General features: G+C 40.6%; 1 protein-coding gene across 1 annotated transcript; it reads right to left on the bottom strand.

Annotated features, from left to right (window-relative positions):
- Positions 1-1172: 1172 nt before the first annotated feature.
- On the bottom strand, positions 1173-10037 carry pex10 (peroxisomal biogenesis factor 10). Its single transcript, XM_010775030.1, has 5 exons — positions 9840-10037; positions 9116-9513; positions 7834-8000; positions 5986-6124; positions 1173-1896 (listed from the first exon to the last, which is right to left on the bottom strand). The coding sequence occupies exons 1-5, from the start codon at positions 9991-9993 to the stop codon at positions 1828-1830; spliced, it is 927 nt and encodes a 308-aa protein (XP_010773332.1). The 5' UTR covers positions 9994-10037; the 3' UTR covers positions 1173-1827.
- Positions 10038-10716: the final 679 nt, after the last annotated feature.

Raw genomic sequence — 10716 nt, forward strand, 5'->3', positions numbered from 1 at the left:
TGACTGTATACAATCACATTTCATAGCTATAACAAATGGACAATGTAGAAGCAATAACATATTTAAGTGTTAAAGGATCATGTATTGTTATTCTGTAACACAAGGCTGCACAGCAAAATGCAGATACAGTGGTGCATCTTTGGAATTTCTTCATGTGGAGAGTCAGATTATGTCAGCTGTTTCAGATTGTTCTAGTGGCAAAAAGTGAAAAATAGTTATTGAATGCAGCTCGAACTATGTTTTGGGGGAAATTTTTCACCATTTAAGTACAATTGAATCACCTGAAGCCGGCTCCGGGTTATTAGGTATTAACTACAAAGCCTTTACCTTGTTTTTGAAGTAACTGCTCTCTGCCTGTGTAAGACTGCAGAGGTTTGAACACTTGTCATTTATTGAGACTTAGCACTCTTAAGATGATCATCCGTTGGGTTGGAGTTCTTTGACCTTATCTTCTTTTCCATCTCGTGACCTAAGAGTTCTTATGAACATGTAAAGTGTGAGAGAGAGAGAGGTCCTAACACTGACATTATAAAACACAACAGAACAAGACAAGTTGTTGCTGAATGTGAGTTTAGGGAGGTGTGCAAAGGTCTCCAGAGATATTTGAAGACAAATCTTTAAAATAAATAGGAATTTTTTGTGACACCTGATGCTGAACTACAAAGCAAATTCAGGGCCAGGTTTTATTTCCTTTAGCTGACGATAAAAACCAAAAGCCTCACCAGATAACTTGTACCTGAACGGTTGTTATCATCAGTCTTTGTTAACCCAGCTTTCCTCCCCAGGCTCTGTTGGTTTTATGATTGAAAAACAGACAGATTTTTTTTAACTGCTACCGTACAGAATGTATCGAAAACCGCCTTAGCCTCTTTTAAAGGTTCCATGTCATGGCCATTTCTACTGATCATAATTCAATTTTTGAGGTCTACTAGAATAGATTTATATTGCGCAATTTTCCAAACCCACATTGGTTTCTCATACAGCATCTCTGTATAGTATGTGTATTCACTCTGTGTCCTAAACGGCTTGTTGGAGCTCCTGCTTATTTCATAATACGCAAGTTACAAGTGTAATAAATTAAACTGCAAAATTAAGGAACCACACAATATTTGTTCATTATATAATTGTATTTTTTAAATTAATTTCAAAGGGTAAAGATTTTGTTATATGTATTTCTAAATGATACAATGGGCCACAGCATTAAGCAGATTTGTTTGGTAACAATAAAAGCCATCATCTCAGTTGACCTGCATTCTGATCTTTATGCATCTGTAGTTTTGTGACATCTTTTGACACGGCTTGTATTATACAACAGTCAAGCTTTTATAGCAAAATAAGAAGACTAAACACACCAGTGAATGTTAAGATAATAAATACTGTAGGGCAAATAAATCTTAAATCAAAAACATGTCCGTCTTACCCTGATTAAAAACCTCGTGAGCAATAGCAACATATTTGACCCATATTTTATTCCAATCAAAGGTTTTTAATGAATTAAAAGGTTATATTTACACAATTTCGACTGATACAATCAATAATGTTATTCTCAATCAGCAACTTCTGTTGAAAATAAACAAAAGAGGCAGTTCATAATTTTTTTTTTTAAATAATAAGAGGCTAAAGGTTTATACTTCAAGAACTGCAGAATGTTGGCACAAAGTTCTGTTGTGTCTCCACGTGTTCCTGAGAGGGTTAACACGCATCAGTGCACCAGTCTGTGTGCTAGCTGCAGTTCCTCAGGTACACCAGTCAGTGTGCTAGCTGCGGTTCCTCACGTACACCAGTCTGTGTGCTAGCTGCAGTTCCAAAGGTACACCAGTCTGTGTGCTAGCTGCAGTTCCTCAGGTAAACCAGTCTGTGGGGCTGGAACTTCTCCCGACACAGGGGGCACTCCGCCTGTGGGAGGGAGAAACAACACTCAGTGTGTAGAGAGGGACAGTGTGCAGAGAGGGACAGTGTGTAGAGAGGGACAGTGTGCAGAGAGGGACAGTGTGCAGAGAGGGACAGTGTGTAGAGAGGGACAGAAAACTGATGTTTGTTGTCCGCAGATGATGTTAAATTGACTTCTTTCTGTGGATTGATATGACTGCACATAATGTAGTCCCTTAAACAGAGCTTCATTAGCAGCTGTCTACTAGCAAACATAGCCGACCTGAAGCTGTTTAATGACGATGATACATGTGTACACAGTGGTAGTGGCAGTCTCTAGAACAGGCATGGGCAAACTAAGGCCCACGGACCACATACTTGTTGGGCTTTTAAATCCGGCCCGCCGAATATTGGTAAAAAATTGTCCAAATTAGAGTAAAGACTGCATTCATTTTGCCTTTTTCTTGCAATACCCGGCATTTCAGTTGATCCCACTAGATGGTGCACTCGAGACACAATTTACCTTTGCTGGAGTCTGGCCCCACTCGGCAACCCGGCAAGATCAAAGAACCAAATATTTCACGCTTACATTGGAGGGGGCGAGATTAACCTGAGCAATAACAGTTCATGGCGAGTACGGCGAATACAAGTTGTAACAAGCAGTAGCGCTGAGCAAAGTGACTAGAAGGCGACCACACACTTATAAAAAACACTTAAAGTCAGGCAACACTAACCAGGCTTAGTGTGATTCTGTTTATTTGATCTTACTTTAATAACCATCCGTTCACTGTTATTGACCATTGTGAGAGGCAGACGTTTTCCTTTTGTTTTGTATTATTGCAACTATCGGATGGAATCAATACATGGGCTACATGTGGCCATCACAAGTAAAATCATAACGAAAACTACGCCGGTAAAATATGCATGTAGAAAACGGCTTATGCCACAATATGATAGCAACAAGTAGCCAAGATAGTCTGATTAGCTAACATCACCTGTAGAATGCCAGAGAAACGCTCATAACAGCGTTGTGATGCCAAACAGCTATCAGACTAAAACACATTCACTTATGGGGATGGGGGATATTTATCAGCTGCTTGTGTGACAGTCAGACAATGAAAACTTTACAGCGGCCGCTGCCGCGAGTTAACGGGAGAATAAACTCTGGTAGACGAGCAGCACTGCAGCGGGCAGTCATGCAGCTGAACCACATTAATAAACAATGCACCACGGCACTCTGGAGAAAGCTACAAGGTTGGAGAAGTAGTTATTTAATTTAATCTGGCTTCGTATAATTAAAAACTACCCGACGCAGTCCTCTATTGATGTTGTTGTGAGCGGTGTTGCGGAGAAAATCAGCCACCTAAAACGCTGTGTGGGTCATAAGAAGACACGTAAACGGTTACGTCATGACGCAAACGACGACGCAATGATGCAATAATTCACCTCTGAACCTGCAACAATGAGTGGACCAAAGAAAAGAAAAGTCAACATTGAGTGCAAAGTGTATAATGAGGAGTGGACAGCTAAATATTTTTCTGCTGCTGCGAGGCCCGGCCCGTCTGCCAAATTTAAAACTGATAGTGGCCCCCGAGCCAAAAAGTTTGTCCACCCCTGCTCTAGAATAAAGAGCAGAAAGTATCAGCACATTTGCCTGATGGTTAAAAATGAAAAGCTTTAATCAGTGGATGGTGTGACCCCCATCAGTATATCAGATGACCCTACCAGAGCCCCGGCAACCCTCCACCACTCCCACTTCCTGCGCAAGACACATCACAAGTTAGTTTTTTAACCTTCATATATTTGGTGTAGTTTTAATCAATGCCAAGTCAACTTCAACCCGCCATTTCCCCCCCCCCTATTTGTATTTTGTATAATAAACTGACATTTATTTCACTTAAGGTTTTATCTTTAATTATCTGAAGAAAAACAAAGGTAGAATGATTTAGGGTGCAATGAAGCTCTGAGTCATTTTGACTGTGCCACATGTCAGTAACCTAAAGCATTGTTATGAGAAGCATAACATGTTGTATTGTAAGATTTTGATATCACGATGGGCTAGATCATTGTTTCTTATTTGGCTGAACACAAACAGCAGCTTGTGGAGAGCACATTAACCAGAAAACAGACATATTTCATTTGAAAGTTTGGCCACTTGCTAATTCAGAGGTAATGTGCTGCTGGTGATGTTTATCTTAGCGAGTGTTGGCTGAAGAATGACAGAAAATAAGAATGATGTGATGTTTTCAACATGGCTCTGTGCTCTGGTTTGAAGAAAGACAGATGTTCCTTTTAACTGCTAGAAAGCACTGTTAAATATGTTAGGGTTTTAATGGCTCTTCTGTTTGAGGCTTCCTGTCTTAATGTGTTTTTGGATTACATTTAGTTATTATTTTAAACTAAGAGAGGAAGTGCTTTTGATTGCCTCTGACTTTCGGGGGCATTTATAGACCACTTAATGTCAATGATTAAAGGGGGAAGTTTGGAACTTTCTGCTGCTGCGAGGCAGTTTCAGTGTTACCCTGACCAGAGGGGGTGTGGCCACGCAGGGTGATAAAGTGTGGTGTCCTCATTTCACTTCATTAGCAGCCACAAAAGGAATCTCAACAATACATCAAATAGGAAGCTCTGCTTATCTAACCTAAACAAGACAGAGCTGCTCTTCCTCCAGGTAAGGACCCTTCCATCCATGACCTTTCATCAGCACCTCTGTAGAGTCAGACTGCAAAGGATTCTGGGTGTGACCCTGGACGACCAGCTGAACTTCACTTCTAACATCACTGCTACAACCCACTCTACAACATCAGGAGGATACATCTACTGACTGAGAAGGAGACCTACTGTATGTTTTGGTCCAGGCTCCATCTCACTGTCACATCTCTGGACTTCCTGCATCCCACCTCTGCAGCTAATTCAGAATGCAGGAGCCCGACCGGTTTGAAGCCTTCCCAGAATCCTCCCACACTACCCCCCTCCTCCGCTGCCTGAACCCACTTCAAGGCCCTGGTGCTGGTCTACCGTGCTGTGAGGGGATCCAGTCTTCCTTCATCCAGGACATGGTTAAACCAAACACTCCAGCACGTGCACTTCACTCTGCAACAGCCAATCGAGCCCCTCAGCTATAAAACACACCTGTCTACTATCTTGACTCCAAAATGGTAGAACGAAAGTCTACAAATCCTCCGTCGCAAACTGAAAAGCCAGCTGTTTCGACTGCACCTTGGCCGAGAAACACAAATCTCACTTCAGTATGAAGCACTTAGCTTTTAGGCATGTTGAAAATGATCATCTTAATTGATTTTGGATCAAAGTGTCAGCTAATTGAAGTGAGTCAAAAAAAGTTAGCGTTCAATGCATCGTCAAGAAAGCTTGAAATGTGATCCCTTTAAAAGTAATGTGCTTGTTTTGTGCTTCTCACACTTGTCAGTGCACTCTGATAACAAGATGAAACATGAAAACCTCTGCGTACCTTGTGATACATTTTTTGGGGGCAGAATATTTAATAGAGTTGGAGAGAAAGCTCTTTAAATAACACTCTTGTCTTTCCATTCATGACAGGAGGCTGCGATCCATCAGGACCAAAACCTCTCTCCACCTGAACACTTTCTTCCCCTCTGCTACCGGCCTCATCAACCAGGCCCGGCCCCCCGCACCGACTACTGTCCAGCCCAGAATAACATTACACTAATGCACATCATGGGAACATCATACTGCGAGTACTGAATACTGAATCCTGCACAACCCTTTTAACAAGTTGCACATTTCTCCTCCACACTAACTCTTTTTAAACTTGCATCGCTTTCTATTTTGTATTTGTCCTATTTCATTTGACTGTACTCAGTTCCTTACATATTTATATTTTGTGTAAATATGGTCCTTCATTTTCAAATAGTTACAATAGTCTTTGAAATAGCTTTTATAATAGTACTTTATTTTGCTCCTGTCTTTAAAAAAATAAACCATATTCTTCTATTTTTGTCTTTGTATGCATCATTTACAGCAAAGCAACTTTCTGGTGTGTGAACCTACTTGGTAATAAGCTTCTATTCTGATTCTGATTTTAGACAATACAGAGTGAGATATGCTTGAGAGTATCGTGGGTGTGCTGCAGCTGACCTTGGTGTTGCACCACTCTGTAATGCACTCCCAGCAGAAGAGGTGTCCGCAGGGCGTGGAGGTGGAGTGTCTGCGCTCCTCCAGGCAGAGCATACAGCTGGCCCCCTGGGGCCCCCCCCCGCTGTGTGTGTGCTGAGGACTGCAGACAAAAAGTTCAGCATCAGACTTTTTACAATTTTCACTGCAGCGCAACACTTCTAAATAAAGTTCAATTCTAAAAGAAATACTTCACCCCCCAGATATTTTTATAAATCAATAACTCACCCAATGAATTCTTGAAGAAAAAGTTAGTTTTTCTCCAATACCTCCACGGGCATGCCTTTTTTTCCCTTTATTTTGTTCACCATAAAAGTTTTGTGTTTTGTCTTTGCCTGGGTGAGACACTGATATACACATGGTGATTCTAAGGGAGTACAATCAGCATTCTCAATTGTGTTAATAGTTCACTTAAGATCTAAAGAAATTGCGTAACTAAATTCTTTCAACTAAATGTTACCATACTATCAATTAGTTGACATGGGAAGATATGTGGAATTATGACAAGAATATATCCATATGTGCCAAATCCAAAGCAATCCAGTTTAGAATAAAAGACGGGATACAAATATCCCCTAATCAGGCACTGTTTCAGCTCCTCAATGTCCCCTTTATATCAACCATGAAAAACCAAAGTTTGACATGGTTGACTCATCACCTGTAAACTGCACAATACTCGTCTAAAATATTAGATCAAATGGGGGACATTTTTCACCGACATTTAGATATGGCATGTCTTTGATTTTAGGTTTGCTAAGTAGAAATCTAACGACTGCTGCTAGTAAATTATGATATTACATGACATGTCATTACAACACATGTCACCACATGTGTAAGTCTCAGGTGACTTACACACACTTTGGGCAATCCCCACAGGAGCAAAGTGGGGTGAAATGTCTTGCCCAGGGACACAACGACATGCTGAGTGCAGCAGGGATTGAACCAGTGCTCAACTGATCCGAAGACCAGCACACCTTCCACTGAGCCACAGCCGCACATTATATGATGTACTTCTTTTTTTGCTCGGAAAAATATATATTACTACCCTATTATGCTCTTTGGGGCTTTCCCTTTCCTTTCACAATAGAGCCGGCCAGCTAACCAATCAGAGCAGACTGGGCTCTGGTTTCAGACAGAGGGTGAAAAGAGGTGCTGCAGCACAGGCAGTATGAGAGAAATAAAGAGCTTTTTGAACATTAAAGCATGGAGACATGTCACAGTAGAGACACTACATACTGATATACACCTGAACATCAGCAGGAGAGGACTCTTTAAAGTAGAGACACTACATACTGATATACACCTGAACATCAGCAGGAGAGGACTCTTTAAAGTAGAGACACTACATACTGATATACACCTGAACATCAGCAGGAGAGGACTCTTTAAAGTAGAGACACTACATACTGATATACACCTGAACATCAGCAGGAGAGGACTCTTTAAAGTAGAGACACTACATACATACTAATATGAAGCTGAACAGAATATGTTCACTTTAAACGTCATATTTGAGTTAGTTCCCTTGAAAAATCTCAGATATGTATTTGTCATGTGTTGGTTGTGTCATTACAGAGTTTGTAGAAATTAAGGAAAATCAATAAATATATTGTTTATAAGAAAAAAAAAAAAATTGCCAGAACTGTGCTGCAGGAAATATGAACAACTATTGGCCAGGTTTGATTGATTTGAAGAAGAACTCTAACGACTTCAGTAAGCAACAACATATCTCACTGAAAGATGAGCCTTCAGATGAAGGATGAGTAGTTTGAATGCAGGTTTAGAGAGTGTGTGTTCTCTGGCAGTGTGTACCTGAGGTTCCTGTGGAGCTGCCACTCCTGCCGGGCTCTCTGCTTCTTCCTGTAGTTGTTGAGCTGCAGACTCACAGTGATGAGGAGCTGCAGCAGGGACAGGGCCCCCAGGAGCCTGTAGCTGCTCCTGATGGTGCTGTCATCGCCCTGGAGCCCCGACACACGCAGCTATACACACACAAACACATCCTTAGTGGTGACCTCATCATGCACTTAACTCAAAAGCCCAAACAATCAAAAAAACATTTACAATCCAGCCCCTTTTGACTGTTGATCGTAATTACTAATGAACACATACTGGCGGTAGCAAACATGACCTCTGATATTCGAAGTACTCAGATCTTTTACTCAAATATATACTCAAAGCATAGATTAAAAGAGCTTCTTATGTAGTATGACCAATTTCAGTATCATGTTTTATTATTGTATTACAATTATTGATGCAATAATGTGTCACTTCAATGTGAACCTGGTAAAGGTGGAGCTCATTCTAATAACTAAATACTGTTGGGTAGATAATACATTATATAATAGAATGATATAACCTTAGTGGATTTACAATGTGTATTAATATCCTCAATATGCGATCTTGTAAGATAAATTAGTGGATTAGAAAGTACAATATTGGTATAAAGTAGGATAATTCAAAACATACTCAACTGAAGTACAAGTACCTCAAATGTTTACTTAGTACAGAGGCAGAAGAAGAACTTGGATCTTTTACAAAATTAAAATGAATAATACTACAATGTAGAAATACTCACAAGAAAAAAAGACCTGCATTCATTACTTTACTTAAGTAAACTTACAAAAGTTTTAGAACTAAGCAGAACGCTCATTTTTGGAAACATTACTGGATTATAATTAGTGATCTATTCATGTGTTCATTATTTACATTTTGCAGTTAATAAAAATTGAGCTAAATTACTTTTAGTGACTTTTTACAGGAGATCTTAATCCACATAAGTACATCATAATTCATTGGTTGATGTATATGTTGTATAAGCAGTAACACATGTTGTCAGATAAATGTAGTGGTATTAAGTACAATTTTGATTCCAAAATGTAATATAGTAGAAGTATAAAGTATTGTAGAATACCTAAAACGTTCAGTACATGTACTTAATTACATTCCAGCACTGGATGTTTGGTTGAGAGAGTGAGAGTATGAATGCAGACATAGGGCCTTCTCTTGTATCAGAATTTTACAAAATAAAAAAATATGTTTCTACTTGGTCTAATATGTGATATAAATGACATGTAAAGAAATCTACATGACGTACATATCTGATGGCAGCCGCCCTCTTGGACAGGTGGTAGAAGGATCCGCTGAGGTAGAACAGAGCCACATGGAGGTGCTGCAGCAGGGTGAGAGCCTGCCGGAGGACAGACACAGCCGGGAGGCAGGCCCTCCTCTGGGGCTCCGGCAGCAGCCCCACCACCCTCTGCACCCCCCTCCTCAGCCAGGCCTCCAGGCTCCACGACCAGGACGCGGCCTGCCGCTGCCTCGCCCCCCCGCCTTCCAGCTCGTTTTCCAGGCTCACCAGCACCTTCTCCAGCAGGTAAGGGAAGAAGGAGTGGAGGAGGACAAAGAGGCTCCGTCTGGCCCGGGAGGGGACCCGGTGTTTAGTGGGGTCCACCTGGACCATGTGGACATACTCCTCGCCCAGGGTCTGGTAACCTGGGGGAGAAGGACATGAGTTAATCACAAGAAGACTAACTATCAGAATCAGAAAACCTCTAATCGTCCCACAGAGGGGAAATGGCATTGTTACAGCAAAAGAGCCAAATACTGCAAACATATTCATTAAGAGGCATGCATAAAATAGAAGAAAACATTTAAAATAAAATAATTTACAAAAATACATATCCAGGGGGACCACAACGAGTACCAGTAGCAGTATTTAAAATAAGTGAAGCATGTATAAAGCAGTGTGATAGCAGTTATTACAGATTAGTTACAATAACAGATTTGTTGAACATAGTAAAGTGAGATTTCTTAGTGACCTGACAATGTGGTTAAACCGTAGTATGCCAGGTCTGACAGCAGCTCGATCTCTCTCCTCCAGTCCAGCCATCGCTTGGATCCTACAGGAAGTGAACACACTTTAACCCCGAGACCATCCTGAAGTGCTGAAAGTAAAGCTACACAGATAGACATTTAAACAAACACTTGCTTAATCAACACGTTTGATTGTGATATATACCAGTTGATATTTGTTATAAGCGTCAGACTAAGCAGAAAGTGTCAGGTCTCTCACACACTGATGTAGTATGTTCAAACAAACTGAACAGAACATGTTATATATTACTGTGCTTGACCCGTTAGACAGAGTGCATAATACATATCAGATTTTACTCTTCACCCCTAAATGAATAAGTTCACCAAACACAAGGTGGACCGCAGGAGCCCTGCCAGCCTCAACCAATGTGACACTTTCAACCTTATCCCGGAGCATTATAGAATATACGAGGGGCTGTGTACCACTTAGGATTGTATTAGTATGAACGAGACAGCAGTTTTCTCTACATGATAAAGTGAAGTAAACTAGCTAAAACTCTCGACTACATGTATTTGAAAAGATGAGTTAGTTGTTACTTTTGCAGGTTCATATTATGAATAGAACATTTAAATTGACTAATGACATTTGATGTACTATTATGAGTGGAGATACAGTGGGGCAAAAAAGTATTTAGTCAGCCACCAATTGTGCAAGTTCTCCCACTTAAAAAGATGAGAGAGGCCTGTAATTTTCATCCTAGGTATACCTCAACTATGAGAGACAGAATGAGGGGGAAAGAATCCAGGAAATCACATTGTAGGATTTTTAATGAATTAATTGGTAAATTCCTCGGTAAAATAAGTATTTGGTCACCTACAAAC

This window comes from Notothenia coriiceps, unplaced genomic scaffold (assembly GCF_000735185.1).
Source record: "Notothenia coriiceps isolate Sejong01 unplaced genomic scaffold, NC01 NC01_scaffold00015163, whole genome shotgun sequence".
NCBI lineage: Eukaryota > Metazoa > Chordata > Actinopteri > Perciformes > Nototheniidae > Notothenia > Notothenia coriiceps.

Coding starts and splice junctions, on each gene's coding strand:
- pex10 (XM_010775030.1), bottom strand. CDS start 9,993: ATGTCTATCTGTGTAGCTTTACTTTCAGCACTTCAGGATGGTCTCGGG. Junction 9,514..9,839: donor CGGTTTAACCACATTGTCAG/GTCACTAAGAAA, acceptor CTTCTCCCCCAG/GTTACCAGACCCTGGGCGAG. Junction 8,001..9,115: donor GGGCGGCTGCCATCAGATAT/GTACGTCATGTA, acceptor GTGTGTGTATAG/CTGCGTGTGTCGGGGCTCCA.